The 19,262-nt window shown below is 34.7% G+C and overlaps 1 protein-coding gene across 3 annotated transcripts in view; it reads right to left on the reverse strand.

Annotated features, from left to right (window-relative positions):
• LOC135734242 (butyrophilin subfamily 1 member A1-like) overlaps positions 1-19,262 on the reverse strand; it is a 131,340-nt gene that overhangs the window by 55,088 nt on the left and 56,990 nt on the right. For all 3 annotated transcript variants that reach the window (XM_073813792.1, XM_073813790.1, XM_073813791.1), the window contains exons 5-6: positions 3,869-3,976; positions 1,829-1,918 (exon numbers count right to left, since the gene is read on the reverse strand). In XM_073813792.1, the coding sequence (XP_073669893.1) occupies positions 1,829-1,918; positions 3,869-3,976 (198 nt within the window). The remainder of the gene's footprint in view (positions 1-1,828; positions 1,919-3,868; positions 3,977-19,262) is intronic.

Genomic DNA, 19,262 nt, shown 5'->3' on the forward strand with positions numbered 1-19,262 from the left:
CCAGAAGTCATCAACCTTTTTCTGTTTTTTGCTTCAGATTTTGTTTCCCAGAATGTTTAGCTTGATGCTGTTTTTTAGTTTTACTCTATAAAGACAAAGACTAGTAAATGTTTAATGTTCATTTAACTTTGAACAAAATGTTGCCAGTTAAAAACATAAATTTAAATCTACGGTAAATTACCGGCAACCCAGCTGCAATTTCTACGGAATTTTTTTACAGTGTACAGAAGATATAATAAGCGTACAAACGTTTTGGGAATCGTGCCATAGAGTTAAGAGAGAGGTTAAGGAATAGGTTAAGGACTACTTAGCGATAAGAACGTTTTGGGGAACCGGGCCCTGTTAGTTAAATACTTATTTTATTTGATTATATTATTATTATATTATTTGTATACACCTAAATAATATCTGTACATATTACACAAAATTTCAGGTTTTTTTTATATTAAATCATCTATTTTGGTTTGTCCAACTAAACAAAATCACCCAAGTGACAAAGAGATTTTATTAAGTTATTTTAATTATTCATTTTAGTGATATTTAAGCCACTGAATTATTTAGTTTAATTAATTACTGCGTCACGTTAATGTTCCAATATGTTTTTTTTTATTCTGGCCCAGGAATAAATAAAACGGTATATGTATATAACTTATTAATAAGGTATATAGTGATTTTGATCTTTTAATAGCACTGTATTTAATGCATTAGAATGCATTAAGCGTCATGTTAATGTCCCTAAGGTTGTGTTTAGTTTTTTTTTATTAATAAAACTGTATATGAAGTATGGCTCATTAATAAGCTATATAGATTAATCTTGATCTTTAAATAGCACTGTATTTATGCGTTAAGGGTCATGTTAATTTCCCGATTATTGTTTTTTTATTATTCCAGGCAGGAATGGATAAAACGGTTTAAGACCCAAGATGTATTAATTTGATCCTTATATACAGTAGCACTGTATCAATGCGTTAGCTCACGTTATGTCCCAATATATTTTATGAAATTCTGTGAAGGAGTTAATAAACTGTATATATACAGAAGCCATAAGGTGTATGAATTTTATACTTAATAACAATGTATTAATGCATTGAGCTGCAATAAGCGTCACTATTCCGATGATTTTAATGAAATTCTTGGCAGGAATTTATAAAACTGCATTAAGTATGCGTCATTAATAATGGCTAGAGTGAATTTGATCTTGTTAGCGTTGTGTTAATGTCCAGATGGTTTAAATGAAATTCTGTGCACTAATTCATAAAACGTGGCCACGATTTAACTTAATCGAGGGAACGAGTTAATAAAACGTGGGCACGATTTAGCTTAAACGAGGGAACGAATTACTAAATCGTGCGCTCCATTTAGCTTAAACGAGGGAACGAATTACTAAAACGTGCGCACGATTTAATAATTCGTGGGAACGAATTGCTAATTCGTGGCCACGATTTAAAAAAAAAGTTTTACCATGTCATCAGAAGGGCTCCGTATGAATCTGTGGTTTTGGATTGCAAAAACTGAGGGTACTATTTACAAATTTGAGAGCACGGATTTTTAACTTGTGCATATGGTTTATTAATCCGTGCGCACGATTTGTAAAACTGAGGGAACAGTTTAATAATCTGTGAGAACGGTTTATAAACTGAGGGGCCGAATTACAAAACTGTGATCATGGATTTGCGGGTCTAGTTTTCTTTTATCCAAGGGGTGACCTGGCGGGCTCCGTAGTGTTCACTTATTAAATATTTAATTGATCAAAAAGTTTTTATATTAACAATAAATCAATAAAATAAATAAACAAACGAGACAAAATGTAAAAAAATTATTCTCTCACCTTCACACAGATTCTGGTTCTCTGTCTGTAGTCTCAGGTCTTCTGTCTGTAGTCTGAGGTCTTCTGTCTGTAGTCTCACTCTCTGTATTTCTGAAGATTTTTTTTTTTAAATATATAATTATTTATAGAAATAACAACTATATACATACAACCAGTGGCGAGCATCTCTTTTATCATAAACCCTTTAGACGCATCTGCAGCAGGCACTTATTTTGACAAAACACGTGATGCACACAGGATCTCTCGAGAAGCAGAACACATATTTTGAAAAAAGAACCACACACATGAAGGGCTACATACATGTTGTGACAAACTTCGCATCGAGCCCCCTCGAAAAAATTCACCAGCCGCCACTGCATACAACATTATTTTGTAATGATTGTTTTCTGGTTTAAACTTTAATTTGTGCACTTGACACTGTGATGTTTTTACAGTTCAGTTTACACCACACAGCACAGTCTGAAAAATATAAATTCTTGACTTTTAAGCACTACAGTGTGAGAAGTGGAATCTCAATCACTGTGTGTTCAGTTGAAGTGAATCTAAACCTAAAAAGTTGCTTCTTTAAAAACTGTAACAAACATCATTCACACAAACTCATCTCCACAAACTGATGAGATGCTCAATGCTGACAACATGTCTTTATCTAACTAACTATGGGATGGTTTCCCGGACAGGGATTAGCTTAAACCATGACTAGGCCTTAGTTTAATTATGAAATATAACTAGTTTTAACAAACATGCCTTACTAAAAACATTACTGGCGTGTATTTTGAGGCAAAACAAAGGGCACGGATGTATTTTAAGATATGTCAGTGCAAGTTGTTTTCAGTTTGGAAAGGTCTTACATTTATTTTAGCTTAAGACTAGTCTAATCCCTGTCTGGGGAAACTGCCCCTATAAGTTACACTAATGGGCGTAAATTACATCTAACAATATAGGGGGGACAGTAAACATTAAATTTCTCCAGAGCAAATTTTAAGGGGAAAACAAAATCAATGGCCAGAATTGTACTTGTGTACACACAGAAAAGCTTACACTCTAAAAATGGTTATTGGCTGGGTTATTTTTAACCCATAATGGGTAAATATTGGACCGAACACACACTGGGTTAAAATTGACCCAATGCTGGGTTATTATAATCCATGGTTGCATAACAACAACCCAACATTGCGTTATGTTTAACCCAGCATGTGTTCTGTCCAATATTTACCCATTATGGGTCAAAAATAACCCAGCCATTTTTAGAGTGTAATGCTCTTCTTCAAAACCATTTATTTATTGCAAAGTTTCTAACCCCGCCCCTAACCCCACTGTGGTAAAATACGTACAAATTGCCATGAGATAGCGTTGGAACAGCACAGAGAAAGAAAGAGAGTAGTGAAGGAGGTGATGGGGAGGAGGAGAGATGACAGAAAAATTGCAGCTGGACGTGGAGAATTGGAGGCTTATATGCCTTATATGCTCTTAATGATGATTGACAGGCCTGAATGTTTATGCTCCTCCCAAACCTACGTTTAGAACTACATTTATACTTGAACTTAACTTCAAGCGTTATGACTGTAAGCTAGCGTTATAATTGCTTACATAGCAGACTCATGGAAAATACATCGGATATCATCATTTTTGTCATGATTAATTTATGAACGACTCTTCTGTCTAAAAGAGACAAGAATCACTCCATTTGATGTTTAAACAGAATAAAGCCTTGACAGGTACTGTAACTACTGAACAACTTTGTTCTTTCTTACTGAACAACTATGTGTGTGTGCGTGCGTGCGCAGGCAGGGGACCAAATCACTGTGGAGCAAGGGAGGGGGGACTCATAATGTTTCTAAACTCTGCATACATTTTTGCCCCGTTTGCATGTCAATTTTTTTACCTACACAATTATTTAAAGTACATATCTTTATGTTATTTATGAATATGCATGGTTTAAAACCCTCAGAAGGGGGGTTTGTCTCCCCACCCCTATATTCACCTATATTCTGTATTTATATACAGTACATTAAACATAATAAAAACAAACATGAATGTTACCTCTGTGTCTATAGACAAACACGGTGATCAATATTCCACTGATCACAATCAACACAGATCCAACAGAAATCAAGATCACTGATGACCTCCAAGAGTTAAACATTTTACCTGTAAAACAAAACGGTTTTGTTTACAAACAGAGCTCACTGTTTACAGTTTCATTATAAATAAAATAAACATGTAAATTCAGGCTCTAATACAGTGAAATTATGATTCAAAACTGTACAGCAGAACTGAGACTGTCAAACTTTCTTGATGTCAAATATGATCATCATCTTAAAACAAACACGTCTCTAAATACAGCTGTACATTTTCATAAACCATCCATCAGAGGTGAGTAGAAACGCACTACATTTACTTTGTTACATTTACTTCACTGAAAAAAGTGCACAACGCATGTCATTACTCTAAAGAAGTTTTTATATTTGATCTAAGTTTTTGAGTAAGTCCTGTTGGTATAAAGTAAATACATTTCTGTAAATTAAATTAAAAATATTAGTTTCTATTGTCACGTGACTTTTAACGTCATCCTGGTCGTGCGTGAGGACGTTCAGCTGAAGTTCAGCTTTCCGCCATCTTGTTATACACTGCACCGATGGATGAACTCCGCATGGTACTATGGGATTCAAGAAAATTGGTAAGTAATTTTAAACATACGTTTTGGCGTATTATTAACATTATACATGTGTGATTGTACTGTTGTTTTACATACGGTTAGTATTACTTAGTGGTGTACTGGTCGGATTGTGGTTGATTGAGCATGACGGTTCGGCTCACGTGCGATTCGCGGATTAATGCGCAAATTAAAATAGGAAACGTTTAATCATTTGCACGTGTTTTAAAGGCTTGCAGATGTTAATACCAAAGTGATTTTAAGCAATTTCACCGCAAAAAGGCGCTAAAGTGGGCAGTTTCTATACGCATGCGGATGAATGTGTCCCTATGCCCTTCAAAGATCAGAACTCTTGATGTGTAAACTTTAGCGACAGTTTTGCTACTTTGCCTCATACTGTAGCCGATTAAAATACATTTGGCAATAGAGCAATGAGACTGTTTATGCTGCATCTCCTTCCGGAAGCGCTGTTTGAAATTCGCGCTCCGTTTCTGTGTAATTATGCACTCAAAACTGCACACGTGGAGAGACGAGCAAACATAAAATGTTTCGGTTCTTGACAGGGTCCATACAAACAAAATGATCTCCACAGTATTCATTTTTAAATAAAACCTTTTGTTTATGTCACAAGATGTAGTGAACATGTAAATGTCTAGCAATGATCTATTATTTGTTCAGGCCAATCATATCCCATCCCTGGAGAGACATCAGCAAACATTATGACAAAGATGTTTGCCTTACGCAGACAAGAGATTGTGGAAAACCAACCTAGTGTTCAAGAACTGCAAGAAAGATTGCCAGAGGAGGTAAAAGCATTTATTTTATTATAAAATGTTAAAATGTGACTTGTACTGAATTAACCATAGTTTTTACCATAGAATGTAGTGCTTTTGAAAATGTCTTAGATGCTCTAATTATATATTCATTCAATGTTTTGTGTGTATATCTATTTTTACAACTAGTTCTAGAAATAATTTTTTCAGAAGTGTATTTTCTGTTTCTCTTACTTTCAGATTAATGCAGAATAATTGCGCATCACGATCTTACCTTGAAAATCAAGATTTATGGCCTCTTTAAAACAGACAGAGCTCAGTAGTTGTAGCGGGCCACCATTCGTCAAACTTTTATGACCCCCTCCCCCACCCCGCTGACAGCTAGTGTCTGACAGCTCGTGTTTGACAGGGGGCGGGACCATCAATCAAAATCTGTACAAGTTGTCAACTTTAGACAGAGAATGTTTAATCGTTTTATGACCGGTCATTTAGTGGTTTGTTTTCCTGCGTGTGTGTTTTATGTCAAGCGTATGCTGTTATGTTTAATGACGGCTCGTGTGTGACAGCTAGTGTTTTGGCATTTGATGTCAGCTCTCACACTTCCTCCCTCCTTATTCACAAGCCCTGCATTCTTTCACAGGGGTGCGTGTTGTAAAGCGACTAAAGATTTCTAAAACTCAACGTTGGTAAAATAATTCCCCATTACGGTATCAAAAAAGTAAATGTTTATTTTAGATTTAGACAAATCATGAACAATGCTATGATTAAAACTTTTGTTTGTAACATCACAAGTTATTTAATTAAATATTCCGTATACGTGTATAGTTTAAGCAATGACCTGAGCCATATCCTTCGGCGCCGTCAATACTACAATATTTAGACGATAGTCTGAACTAAATAAAATTTTAAACGGTTTCAGGAACTCCGTGAATCTTTTCATAACCTGCTCTATAGTTTCACGCGTATTAAAGATCCGGCGGTGCCTGACAAAGCGCCGGGTGTGTGTTCATATATGCCGTTTTAAATTAACCTTAATAAAATGTAATTCTGTCCACTATGGCAAAATAGTGGGTTTATTTTAGATTTAGGGGATTCTTTAACCAAGGCTCTGATTAAGACATACGTATACGTGCACCGATGGTGTCAGAGAACTTATATCTGACGTTAATAAACTTTTAAAATGTTTTTAAGACGTCTTCACCTCATTTTAGGGTTTATTTTTAATTAAAGGCTTCTTAAAACATGTGTGAATATGCGTATATTATACAAAGAGTCTTATATTGTCTGCTCTGACAAAAATAAATTATTATTTTAGATTTTAGGACAAATGACTGCGTGTATCTTATAAATACAACTTGATAATACGTTTGTTTTGTCAAGAGACTTCTTTAAAGTCACACAAGAATAAAATATTTTAGTTGTAACTGGTTAACCTTAAATGTACTATTATCTATTTAACTATAAGCTATATTTTTCTGATAAGCCTTAAACAGAAGCTGCTCTGTGAGCGTCTGGGTGTTTGAGATAATTCACATTAGGGGGCTGCTTGTAAACTATTGTCTTTTAAAACCGCCGTGGTAATGTGTAATATGGTAACTCTGTCAAAAAGTAAAAGGTTTATTTTAGTGATGCACCGATGCATCGGCCGCCGATATTTATCGGCCGATTTTTGATGAATTTGAAACCATCGGCATATCGGCAATAGCACGAGAAAGGCCGATACCGATTGTTTATTAATTAACCGCATAAAGTCAATGAATTGCATGTCTGTTGTTCAATTAAAATGATTTAATGTTTGGGTGTGCACTAGGGCTGTTCCGAATACAATTCTTTGAGCTTCAAAGCTCTAGTAGAAATCAAATCAAATATTCAAAGCTTCGGAAGGAGGGGCTGAACATATTTTTCTCTTTAATAAAGGCAGGAATCTGTGTGCGTATGTAGCGGCGTCCCTGTCACGCGTGCTGCGAGAACAGCATTAGTGAAACAAAACACAAGCAATACTTTTAATAAGGTAACGTTAGCCTAACATTTTTCTAACAAACAAACACTCCCGTATCAGAAATTAGAAGCATAGTAATTACTGATAACGTAAAGGGTAACTTAGGCCATTTAAATAAAACAACGTAAATAAATGAACGAATGAATGAAGTTCAACAAACTGTAATAAAACGGTAGCATACTTTCAAAATCAAGTTTATTTACTAACACTTACACCATCCAATACGTTTTTCATCAGTAGAACAATAAAGAAGATATTTTGCAGAAACCCCAGTGCTCCGTCATGCAAGTCAACCGATCCGCCACTTTAAACATGTATATCTAATACAAAAGTAATCCCCCATAACTCCGTGTGACATATTGATGTCTTGTGAAGGAAATCAATCAGTTTTTGCAAGAAACTGAACGTTATTTACAACACTATTAGCGTGAATGCCAAAGCAGGAAGCGCGCTTTCCGTTCGAGGCGATCTCTTCTACTGGTGGCGTTTGATGGCTGTTTGCTATGGATGTTGGTCTCTCTGCGCCACCTATAGAGCGGGAGCGTGAAGCGCACTTCCTGCTTGGCAAAAGCTCTGCATTAACGCTGTGAAATATTTATATATATTCGAATCTCAAAACTGAAAATTGAATGTCAACCAACGGAACGAATATTCAAACATTCTGGTGCAGCCCTAGTGTGCACTATACTTAAGCACCGACAGAAAACCTTTGTTGAGCTGGCTCAAATGTCTTGGACAATAAAAGAAACAGACTGCACTTTAGTGGGGCAAGAAGTCCAACTTTTTTGAAGTAGCAATATTTATACTCTGTTTAAAGCAATAGCACTGGCATTATTTATGTTTATTAAAGAAATCAAATATATATGTAAAAAAAATTAGTTAATGTTGTTAATAAAAGAAATGCTGAATAGCAAAAACCACCTTTGAAGGTTGTCATGTTGTCTTATTATATTTGTTTTAGCTTAATTTGTGCCTCTTATTATGTTGGTCAGTTGAATGTTAATTAGATCCAATCCATGTTCAGTAAAAATAATTTGATGCAGAAATAAACTAGCTAATAGACAAACTGTATAATATTGTAGGCTAAAAGTGTTTAATATCGGTATCGGCATCGGTATCGGCCATAAGTTGTCTGCTTAAATCGGTATCGGTATCGGCCCAAAAAAATCCTATCGGTGCATCCCTAGTTTATTTTAGATCACAACCTATTTTATGGCAAACAATGCAGTATCTAAAAGTTTGTAACAACACAATTTTATTTAATGAAATATTCAGCATGGGTATAGCAATGAACTGTACCAAAACCACCGGGGGCCGCCAATAACACATTCTTTAGACTAAAGGCTTTTTATTTTAAACTAAATAAAATCTTAATCTTTTCATGCACAATATTCTGTTCACACCATTAGATTGTGTTCCAGCGTTTACAATAGAGAACATACGCGGATGTGTGTTCATATACACCGTTAAGAAACTTTTTTTAAACGATTAAAGACATTTTCAAATCATCTTCTGGGGTTTGTTTTAAAATAATGACACCTTAAAATCAACTGTGAATATGTGGTTATTACACAATAACATGTAAATCTGTCAGCTCCGGTATAATAAGGGTTTATTTTAGATTTGGGACTTTCTTTAACCAAGTCTCTGATTAAAACATGTGAATGAGTGTACCAACGGTGCCAGAAAACGTAGGCTGATGCGATCATATATCTGTCGTTAAGAGCCTTTTAAATGTTTTAAGACATTTCACACCCTCTTCTGGGTTGAATTCATTAATGTCATCTAATATCCACGTGTGTACATGTGTATTTACGATAAATGTAACACGGTACGCATTGTCAAAAGAAAAGGTTTCTTGAACATGTTATTCCAGCGCGTGTTTCTTATCTTGCGAGTGTTCGACATATTTAGTGATGTGGAAAAAAAGTTTGTTGTTTTGGACGATCAGTTTCAGTCTCTCTCTCTATCACAATCCGTTAGCAACCAGCAGACAACACCCAGCTGTCTGAACAGCGATGGTGTTCAGCGGACCGTACTGTTTCTAAAAATCTGTGTTGGTAAAATAAGTGTAATGCAGACCCATTGACAATAACTAAAAGGTTTATTTTAGATTTTAGGTGAGCACCAGAGCCTAATTTAGGGGAGACACTGCAGGATCTAAAAGTTTGTAACATTACAAATTTATTTAATGAAATATTCAGTACGTATATATTTAAGCGATGAATTGTACCAAAACCACCCGAGGTCGATCTTTAGACTAAAGTCTATTTATTTTAAACTAAATGAAAGCTGATTCGCTTCACGAGATCTGTGAAGCTTTTCAAGCAGAGGGTTCTGTTCAAGCCATTAAAGATCGGGGCTCCGGCGTTTACAATAGAACATACGAGGATGCGTGCACATATCGGCCATTAAGAAACTTTTAAACGATTAAAAACATATTCATATCATCTTCTGGGTTTTGTTTTAAATTAATGACATCTTAAAACCAACTGGGAATATGTGTTTATTACACAATAAAATGTAATTCTGGCCGCACTGACAAAATAAGGTTTAATTTTAGATTTAGGGAAATCTTTAATCAAGTCTCTGATTAAAACACATGAATGCGCGAATCACAGTTGCCAGAGAACGTACGCTGATGCGATCTTATAGCGTTAAGAACCTTTTTATGTTTAAGACATTTTGACCCCATTTCCTGGATTTGTGTCCGCTGTGGATCCCAACCTCTATGTGTTTATTATACAACAAATGCAATTCTGTCAGCATTTCTAGTTTTAGAACGCCTCTGATTTAAACATGCGGGTTTTAAAATGAAACGGCACTGTGACTTTTATGACAAAACCTATTCGATCTTAATTTTTTTGTTTTAACATCCAAACGTTTTTATACACAATCCATAATTAAACATCTAGGTGTGTATGAGTAAGTTTATATCTAATGTCACATGAGCAGCACCAAATCGCGCTTGTGTCTGTGTGTGTGCATCCAGTCTGTTTATGTGTGGGCGTGTTTATGAGCCCGTGTCTTTGCAAGGTGTGTGTGTGTGCGTGTGCGTGTGCGTGCGTGCGTGCGTGTGTGTTTGCATGGGGGTCTATGATGTCTCTGTTTGTTACTAAAGTTTTGATATTAAGTCTGTGTCCTCATTGACAATAAGTAGGGGTTTTTAGATGTAGGCTTCATTACACAGATACTGATTAAATCATGTTATCCATTATTTGCGATTTAAAGAAACTTAAAAGGTTTAAGACATTTTATCTCACAATGTGGTGTTGTTTTTTAATTAATGTAACCTTAAACCCATCTGTTATCCATTTAGGGAACAATAAAATGTTTGCAAATATTATTTATCAAAGTTGAAGATGTTATAAGCCAGGATGTCACTAACGTGACAACAAACAATTATTTAAAGACAAAAAAATTTAACAAAATTGCCATGGCTTACAGAGACACACTAGACTTTTTTTGTTGTGTGTGTGTGTGTGTGGTTTTGTTAAACATGATTGTGTGCTACAATTAAACTATCTATATCAACAACACCAGATAGGATGTACCTCTACATAACAGTAAAATCATGTACATATATTAATTAGGTAAACCTTAACACTTATTTAAAAAATAAAAATATACTATTCGAACATCCTAACCTGATATAGGCTAGATTAGGTTTTAAGGTCAATCAGCGTCTTTAGCTTTACGACTTACAGCACAAAACACCCCTCAATGACAGGAGCAATGACAGGATCTTTATGTTGTTGAGCAGACCATTGTTTTGTCTGAGGGATAGGTTCAACTTAGGTTAACATCTATCATTGCATAATAAGCAAACATGAAATTATATTTTACCTATGGTTTGTTACTGATGTTCCTAGTTTCGCGTATTTTTTCTGAAACAAACTTTTCTTTTCAAACTTTGTTAGGATACACACTTTTGTCGCTTCAAACACTTGATCAAAGTTTTTTCTTCGCTAGCGTCAACTAATGTCTGAGATTTTGTAAATTCATCAGATGGTGTTACGTGTGTATTTTCTTAAACAAACTTTTCTTTTCAATATTAGACAGTCTTCATACGTTTGTCTTTCGATAAGTTGTTCATAGTTTTTATGTGGTAGTGTCAACTTATGTCTGAGATTTTGTAAATTCATCAGATGTTTCTTACTTGTGTATTTTCTTAAACAAACTTTTCTTTTCAATCTTAGACAGTCTTCATACGTTTGTCTTTCGATAAGTTGTTCATAGTTTTTATGTGGTAGTGTCAACTTATGTTTGACATTTTGTAAATTCATCAGATGTTTCTTACGTGTATATTTTCTTAAACAAACATTTTTGTTTTTCAAACTTAGTTAGGATACACACTTTTGTCGTTTCATACGCTTGATCAAAGTTTTTTCTTCGCTAGTGTCAACTAATGTCTGAGATTTTGTAAATTCATCAGATGGTCTTACGTGTGTATTTCTTAAACAAACATGTTGCTTTTCAAACTTAGGCAGAGTTCATACGTTTGTCTCTTCATAAGTTGTTCATAGTTTTTACTTGTTAGTGGCAACTAATGACTGAGATTTTGTAAATTCATCAGATGTTACTTACACATGTATTTCTTAAACAAACATTTGCTTTTCAAACTTAGCTAGGCTACACACTTTTGTCTATTCATACACTCGTTCAAAAAAATTTCTTCGCTAGTGTCAACTAATGACGGAGATTTTGTAAACTCATCAGATGTTCTTAGTTGTATCTGCACAGACAATATTATACTTATATCAGTCGTCTTGTTTTCTTTTGTACGTGACAACATATATCTGTGATTGTTTTATGAACACAGATGGTTTCATTTCTGTAGTTTATGTAACACCTTGTCAAACTCTTAAAGATAGTACTAACTGTTTAAAACAACAATGCAAAGGGTTTTAGATTTACTTGATAAATCTTTTACATCAAAACAAACTAGGATAGCAATATGTTTGAATCTGTAACAGGTGATACCACCAATTGCCCATTTGTAGATGTATGCATCTTAATTTATATGTGGTTTAACAAACGCAGCCTCTCTTGTTTTGCGTTGTTTCATCGCATCTTTGTTGTTACATACAACAGACTCTCCATTTATGTTAAAAGGTTTACTAAATAAAAAACCTAATCAATCTTTATTATTTTGCAGACTTTGTTATGTACAACACGCTATTGGTGGTATCACCTGTTACAGATTCAAACATATTGCTATCCTAGTTTGTTTTGATGTAAAAGATTTATCAAGTAAATCTAAAACACTTTGCATTGTTGTTTTAAACAGTTAGTACTATCTTTAAGAGTTTGACAAGGTGTTACATAAACTACAGAAATGAAACCATCTGTGTTCATAAAACAATCACAGATATATGTTGTCACGTACAAAAGAAAACAAGACGACTGATATAAGTATAATATTGTCTGTGCAGATGCAACTAAGAACATCTGATGAGTTTACAAAATCTCCGTCATTAGTTGACACTAGCGAATAAATTTTTTTGAACGAGTGTATGAATAGACAAAAGTGTGTAGCCTAGCTAAGTTTGAAAAGCAAATGTTTGTTTAAGAAATACATGTGTAAGTAACATCTGATGAATTTACAAAATCTCAGTCATTAGTTCCCACTAACAAGTAAAAACTATGAACAACTTATGAAAAGACAAACGTATGAACTCTGCCTAAGTTTGAAAAGCAACATGTTTGTTTAAGAAATACACACGTAAGACCATCTGATGAATTTACAAAATCTCAGACATTAGTTGTCGCTAGCGAAGAAAAAACTTTGATCAAGTGTATGAAGCGACAAAAGTGTGTATCCTAACTAAGTTTGAAAAAACAAAAATGTTTGTTTAAGAAAATATACACGTAAGAAACATCTGATGATTTTACAAAATCTCAGACATAAGTTGACACTACCACATAAAAACTATGAACAGCTTATCGTAAGACAAACGTATGAATCCTAACTAAGTTTGAAAAGAAAAGTTTGTTTAAGAAAATACACACGTAAGAAACATCTGATGAATTTACAAAAATCTCAGACATAAGTTGACACTAGCGAAGAAAAACTATGAACAACTTATGAAAAGACAAACGTATGAACTCTGCCTAAGTTTGAAAAGCAACATGTTTGTTTAAGAAATACACACGTAAGACCATCTGATGAATTTACAAAATCTCAGACATTAGTTGACACTAGCGAAGAAAAAACTTTGATCAAGCGTATGAAACGACAAAAGTGTGTATCCTAACTAAGTTTGAAAAACAAAAATGTTTGTTTAAGAAAATCTACACGTAAGAAACATCTGATGAATTTACAAAATGTCAAACATAAGTTGACACTACCACATAAAAACTATGAACAACTTATCGAAAGACAAACGTATGAAGACTGTCTAAGATTGAAAAGAAAAGTTTGTTTAAGAAAATACACAAGTAAGAAACATCTGATGAATTTACAAAATCTCAGACATTAGTTGACGCTAGCGAAGAAAAAACTTTGATCAAGTGTTTGAAGCGACAAAAGTGTGTATCCTAACAAAGTTTGAAAAGAAAAGTTTGTTTCAGAAAAAAATACGCGAAACTAGGAACATCAGTAACAAACCAAAGGTAAAATATGATTTCATGTTTGCTTATTATGCAATGATAGATGTTAACCTAAGTTGAACCTATCCCTCAGACAAAACAATGGTCTGCTCAACATCATAAAGATCCTGTCATTGAGGGGTGTTTTGTGCTGTAAGTCGTAAAGCTAAAGACGCTAGAGCTGCAACTAACGACTATTTCTTCTGTCGACTAATCTAGCGATTATTTTTCCGATTAGTCGACTAGTCTAACGACTATTTTTTATTATTAATACAGTGTTCTTTTTTTGATTAGCTATTTAATCTGTTGGATAATCTGTTTTCTACTCTCTGTCTGATCTGACAGTTATTGTTTGTTTTATTGTATTTTAACACAACTGAATGCTATTTTCACATATTATCTGTTCTGTTGTCAGATATATATGGGGGACAGTTTCCCAGACAGGGATTAGACTAGTCCTAGACTAAAATAAATATAAGAGCTGTCCAAACTGAAAACATCTTGCACTGACATATCTTAAAATACATCAGTGCCCTTAGTTTGGCCTCAAAATGCACACAAGTAATGTTTTTAGTAAGGCATGTTTGTTTAAACTAATTATATTTCTTAATTAAACTAAGGTCTAGTCCTGGCTTAAGCTAATGGAAACCACCCAGGGCCGGAGTGGGACTCATTTTCAGCCCTGGAGTTTCATGACTTAGACCGGCCCACTTTAGTTCATGACTGACTATATTAAAATAATACAGTTAAATCCTCAGTAGCCTATACATAAGTGTGCAATAGTGAACTGTTTTCTGCATCCTTGCAATTCATTGTATTTTTTTAAATAGATAATTTCCATATCAATGCAAAACAGTAAACAATTATGATTTTTGCTCTAATCTTGCAGCCCTAAGATAAGGTATTTTTATATTATTCAATTAAACATATTCAAAAGCTACTAAAAGGGAACACATGTGTTTGTGTTTTCCCCATATTTCTATTTTAAAAAAATGGTGGGTCTTGAGATTACCTGTTGGGTTGAGTTTAGAAACTCCTGATATACAATACACAAGCAAGATTTATCAAGTATGCAGAGGAACAGGAGGAAAAATAAAAAATCCTTATCTTAATTTTTAGTACTTGGATCATGTACATTGCCAAATACCTTGTGTCATAAAAGAACAAATATTGAATGGACTTGTTTTACTTAAGAAAACATTATATTCATATCAAACGTTTTAAATAAACTGATGAGTTTTGCATCAAATAAGTTTTTGTTATCAAAAGACGATGAATAATATAACTATTCATAGATCATTCATTATTTGTCTCATTTTCATTTAAGTGGCCGTTCGTATCAGGTCGCGCATCTAGACGCGCGGCAAACGCCCTCAAATACAGACGCATCTGAATCTAAACTCTTGTTCACAGGCGAGCGCTTTGAAAAGCAACCCGTGCGTCTTGGGCTAACATTTTTAAAGCCGGCAAATTACGCGAGTGGGGCTGAATAAGTGCTGGCAGCAGCAACCTTCAACCCGGTGGCATGACAACTCACAATTCGGCGCAAATTAAACAATTGCCTTTACACAGAGTTACTACAGAAGGCATGCGCGGGCATAGGAGAGAGAGCTCGCGCACAAGCACATAACCTGTTTGTGTGGGAAAACACTGCTAATTTTTCATGATAAACTCGAATCAGTCGTCTTCTCTGCCAGTAACATCTGACACTTACGTGAAAATGCAAGTACAAAACACAGCCAACTTTTAATTCTTTCATTCAGTGTCATGTATGAGAGGCGCTGTCTAGGGGCTTCACGCAGAGAAAGAGAGAGAGCGCGCGTGCACAAGAGAGGCACCACCGAGCGCGCACAACAATAAATGAAGCCGTTTTAAATGAAAATAAAAATGTAACGTTAAATGTTGCGGCCATTGTTGATTTTGTGGCGCACACAAACAAATCAATGTATGGATAACACTGCCAGGAGCAGAAGCCGCCATTACGCGAAATGAATGTAAACAGCGACGCGTCGACGCATTTTACGCATGTCGACGTATTTTCATAGTCGACGTAATCGATGACGTCGACGCGTCGTTGCAGCACTAAAAGACGCTGATTGACCTTAAAACCTAATCTAGCCTATATCAGGTTAGGATGTTCGAATAGAATATTTTTATTTTTTAAATAAGTGTTAAGGTTTACCTAATTAATATATGTACATGATTTTACTGTTATGTAGAGGTACATCCTATCTGGTGTTGTTGATATAGATAGTTTAATGGTAGCACACAATCATGTTTAACAAAACCACACACACACACACACAACAAAAAAAAAAGTCTAGTGTGTCTCTGTAAGCCATGGCAATTTTGTTAAATTTTTTTGTCTTTAAAGAATTGTTTGTTGTCACGTTAGTGACATCCTGGCTTATAACATCTTCAACTTTGATAAATAATATTTGCAAACATTTTATTGTTCCCTAAATGGATAACAGATGGGTTTAAGGTTACATTAATTAAAAAACAACACCACATTGTGAGATAAAATGTCTTAAACCTTTTAAGTTTCTTTAAATCGCAAATAATGGATAACATGATTTAATCAGTATCTGTGTAATGAAGCCTACATCTAAAAACCCCTACTTATTGTCAATGAGGACACAGACTTAATATCAAAACTTTAGTAACAAACAGAGACATCATAGACCCCCATGCAAACACACACACGCACGCACGCACGCACGCACGCACGCACACACACACACACACACACACACACACACACACACACACACACCTTGCAAAGACACGGGCTCATAAACACGCACACACATAAACAGACTGGATGCACACACACAGACACAAGCGCGATTTGGTGCTGCTCATGTGACATTAGATATAAACTTACTCATACACACCTAGATGTTTAATTATGGATTGTGTATAAAAACGTTTGGATGTTAAAACAAAAAAATTAAGATCGAATAGGTTTTGTCATAAAAGTCACATGGCCGTTTCATTTTAAAACCCGCATGTTTAAATCAGAGGCGTTCTAAAACTAGAAATGCTGACAGAATTGCATTTGTTGTATAATAAACACATAGAGGTTGGGATCCACAGCGGACACAAATCCAGGAAATGGGGTCAAAATGTCTTAAACATAAAAAGGTTCTTAACGCTATAAGATCGCATCAGCGTACGTTCTCTGGCAACTGTGATTCGCGCATTCATGTGTTTTAATCAGAGACTTGATTAAAGATTTCCCTAAATCTAAAATTAAACCTTATTTTGTCAGTGCGGCCAGAATTACATTTTATTGTGTAATAAACACATATTCCCAGTTGGTTTTAAGATGTCATTAATTTAAAACAAAACCCAGAAGATGATATGAATATGTTTTTAATCGTTTAAAAGTTTCTTAATGGCCGATATGTGCACGCATCCTCGTATGTTCTATTGTAAACGCCGGAGCCCCGATCTTTAATGGCTTGAACAGAACCCTCTGCTTGAAAAGCTTCACAGATCTCGTGAAGCGAATCAGCTTTCATTTAGTTTAAAATAAATAGACTTTAATCTAAAGATCGACCTCGGGTTGTTTTGGTACAATTCATTGCTTAAATATATACGTACTGAATATTTCATTAAATAAATTTGTAATGTTACAAACTTTTAGATCCTGCAGTGTCTCCCCTAAATTAGGCTCTGGTGCTCACCTAAAATCTAAAATAAACCTTTTAGTTATTGTCAATGGGTCTGCATTACACTTATTTTACCAACACAGATTTTTAGAAACAGTACGGTCCGCTGAACACCATCGCCGTTCAGACAGCTGGGTGTTGTCTGCTGGTTGCTAACGGATTGTGATAGAGAGAGAGACTGAAACTGATCGTCCAAAACAACAAACTTTTTTTCCACATCACTAAATATGTCGAACACTCGCAAGATAAGAAACACGCGCTGGAATAACATGTTCAAGAAACCTTTTATTTTGACAATGCGTACCGTGTTACATTTATCGTAAATACACATGTACACACGTGGATATTAGATGACATTAATGAATTCAACTCAGAAGAGGGTGTGAAATGTCTTAAAACATTTAAAAGGCTCTTAACGACAGATATATGATCGCATCAGCGTACGTTTTCTGGCACCGTTGGTACACTCATTCACATGTTTTAATCAGAGTCTTGGTTAAAGAAAGTCCCAAATCTAAAATAAAACCCTTATTATACCGGAGAGGACAGATTTACATGTTATTGTGTAATAACCACATATTCACAGTTGATTTTAAGGTGTCATTATTTTAAAACAAACCCCAGAAGATGATTTGAAAATGTCTTTAATCGTTTAAAAAAAGTTTCTTAACGGTGTATATGAACACACATCCGCGTATGTTCTCTATTGTAAACGCTGGAACACAATCTAATGGTGTGAACAGAATATTGTGCATGAAAAGATTAAGATTTTATTTAGTTTAAAATAAAAAGCCTTTAGTCTAAAGAATGTGTTTTTGGCGGCCCCCGGTGGTTTTGGTACAGTTCATTGCTATACCCATGCTGAATATTTCATTAAATAAAATTGTGTTGTTACAAACTTTTAGATACTGCATTGTTTGCCATAAAATAGGTTGTGATCTAAAATAAACCTTTTACTTTTTGACAGAGTTACCATATTACACATTACCACGGCGGTTTTAAAAGACAATAGTTTACAAGCAGCCCCCTAATGTGAATTATCTCAAACACCCAGACGCTCACAGAGCAGCTTCTGTTTAAGGCTTATCAGAAAAATATAGCTTATAGTTAAATAGATAATAGTACATTTAAGGTTAACCAGTTACAACTAAAATATTTTATTCTTGTGTGACTTTAAAGAAGTCTCTTGACAAAACAAACGTATTATCAAGTTGTATTTATAAGATACACGCAGTCATTTGTCCTAAAATCTAAAATAATAATTTATTTTTGTCAGAGCAGACAATATAAGACTCTTTGTATAATATACGCATATTCACACATGTTTTAAGAAGCCTTTAATTAAAAATAAACCCTAAAATGAGGTGAAGACGTCTTAAAAACATTTTAAAAGTTTATTAACGTCAGATATAAGTTCTCTGACACCATCGGTGCACGTATACGTATGTCTTAATCAGAGCCTTGGTTAAAGAATCCCCTAAATCTAAAATAAACCCACTATTTTGCCATAGTGGACAGAATTACATTTTATTAAGGTTAATTTAAAACGGCATATATGAACACACACCCGGCGCTTTGTCAGGCACCGCCGGATCTTTAATACGCGTGAAACTATAGAGCAGGTTATGAAAAGATTCACGGAGTTCCTGAAACCGTTTAAAATTTTATTTAGTTTAGACTATCGTCTAAATATTGTAGTATTGACGGCGCCGAAGGATATGGCTCAGGTCATTGCTTAAAC

Source organism: Paramisgurnus dabryanus, chromosome 3 (genome assembly GCF_030506205.2).
Source record: "Paramisgurnus dabryanus chromosome 3, PD_genome_1.1, whole genome shotgun sequence".
Taxonomy (NCBI): Eukaryota; Metazoa; Chordata; class Actinopteri; order Cypriniformes; family Cobitidae; genus Paramisgurnus; species Paramisgurnus dabryanus.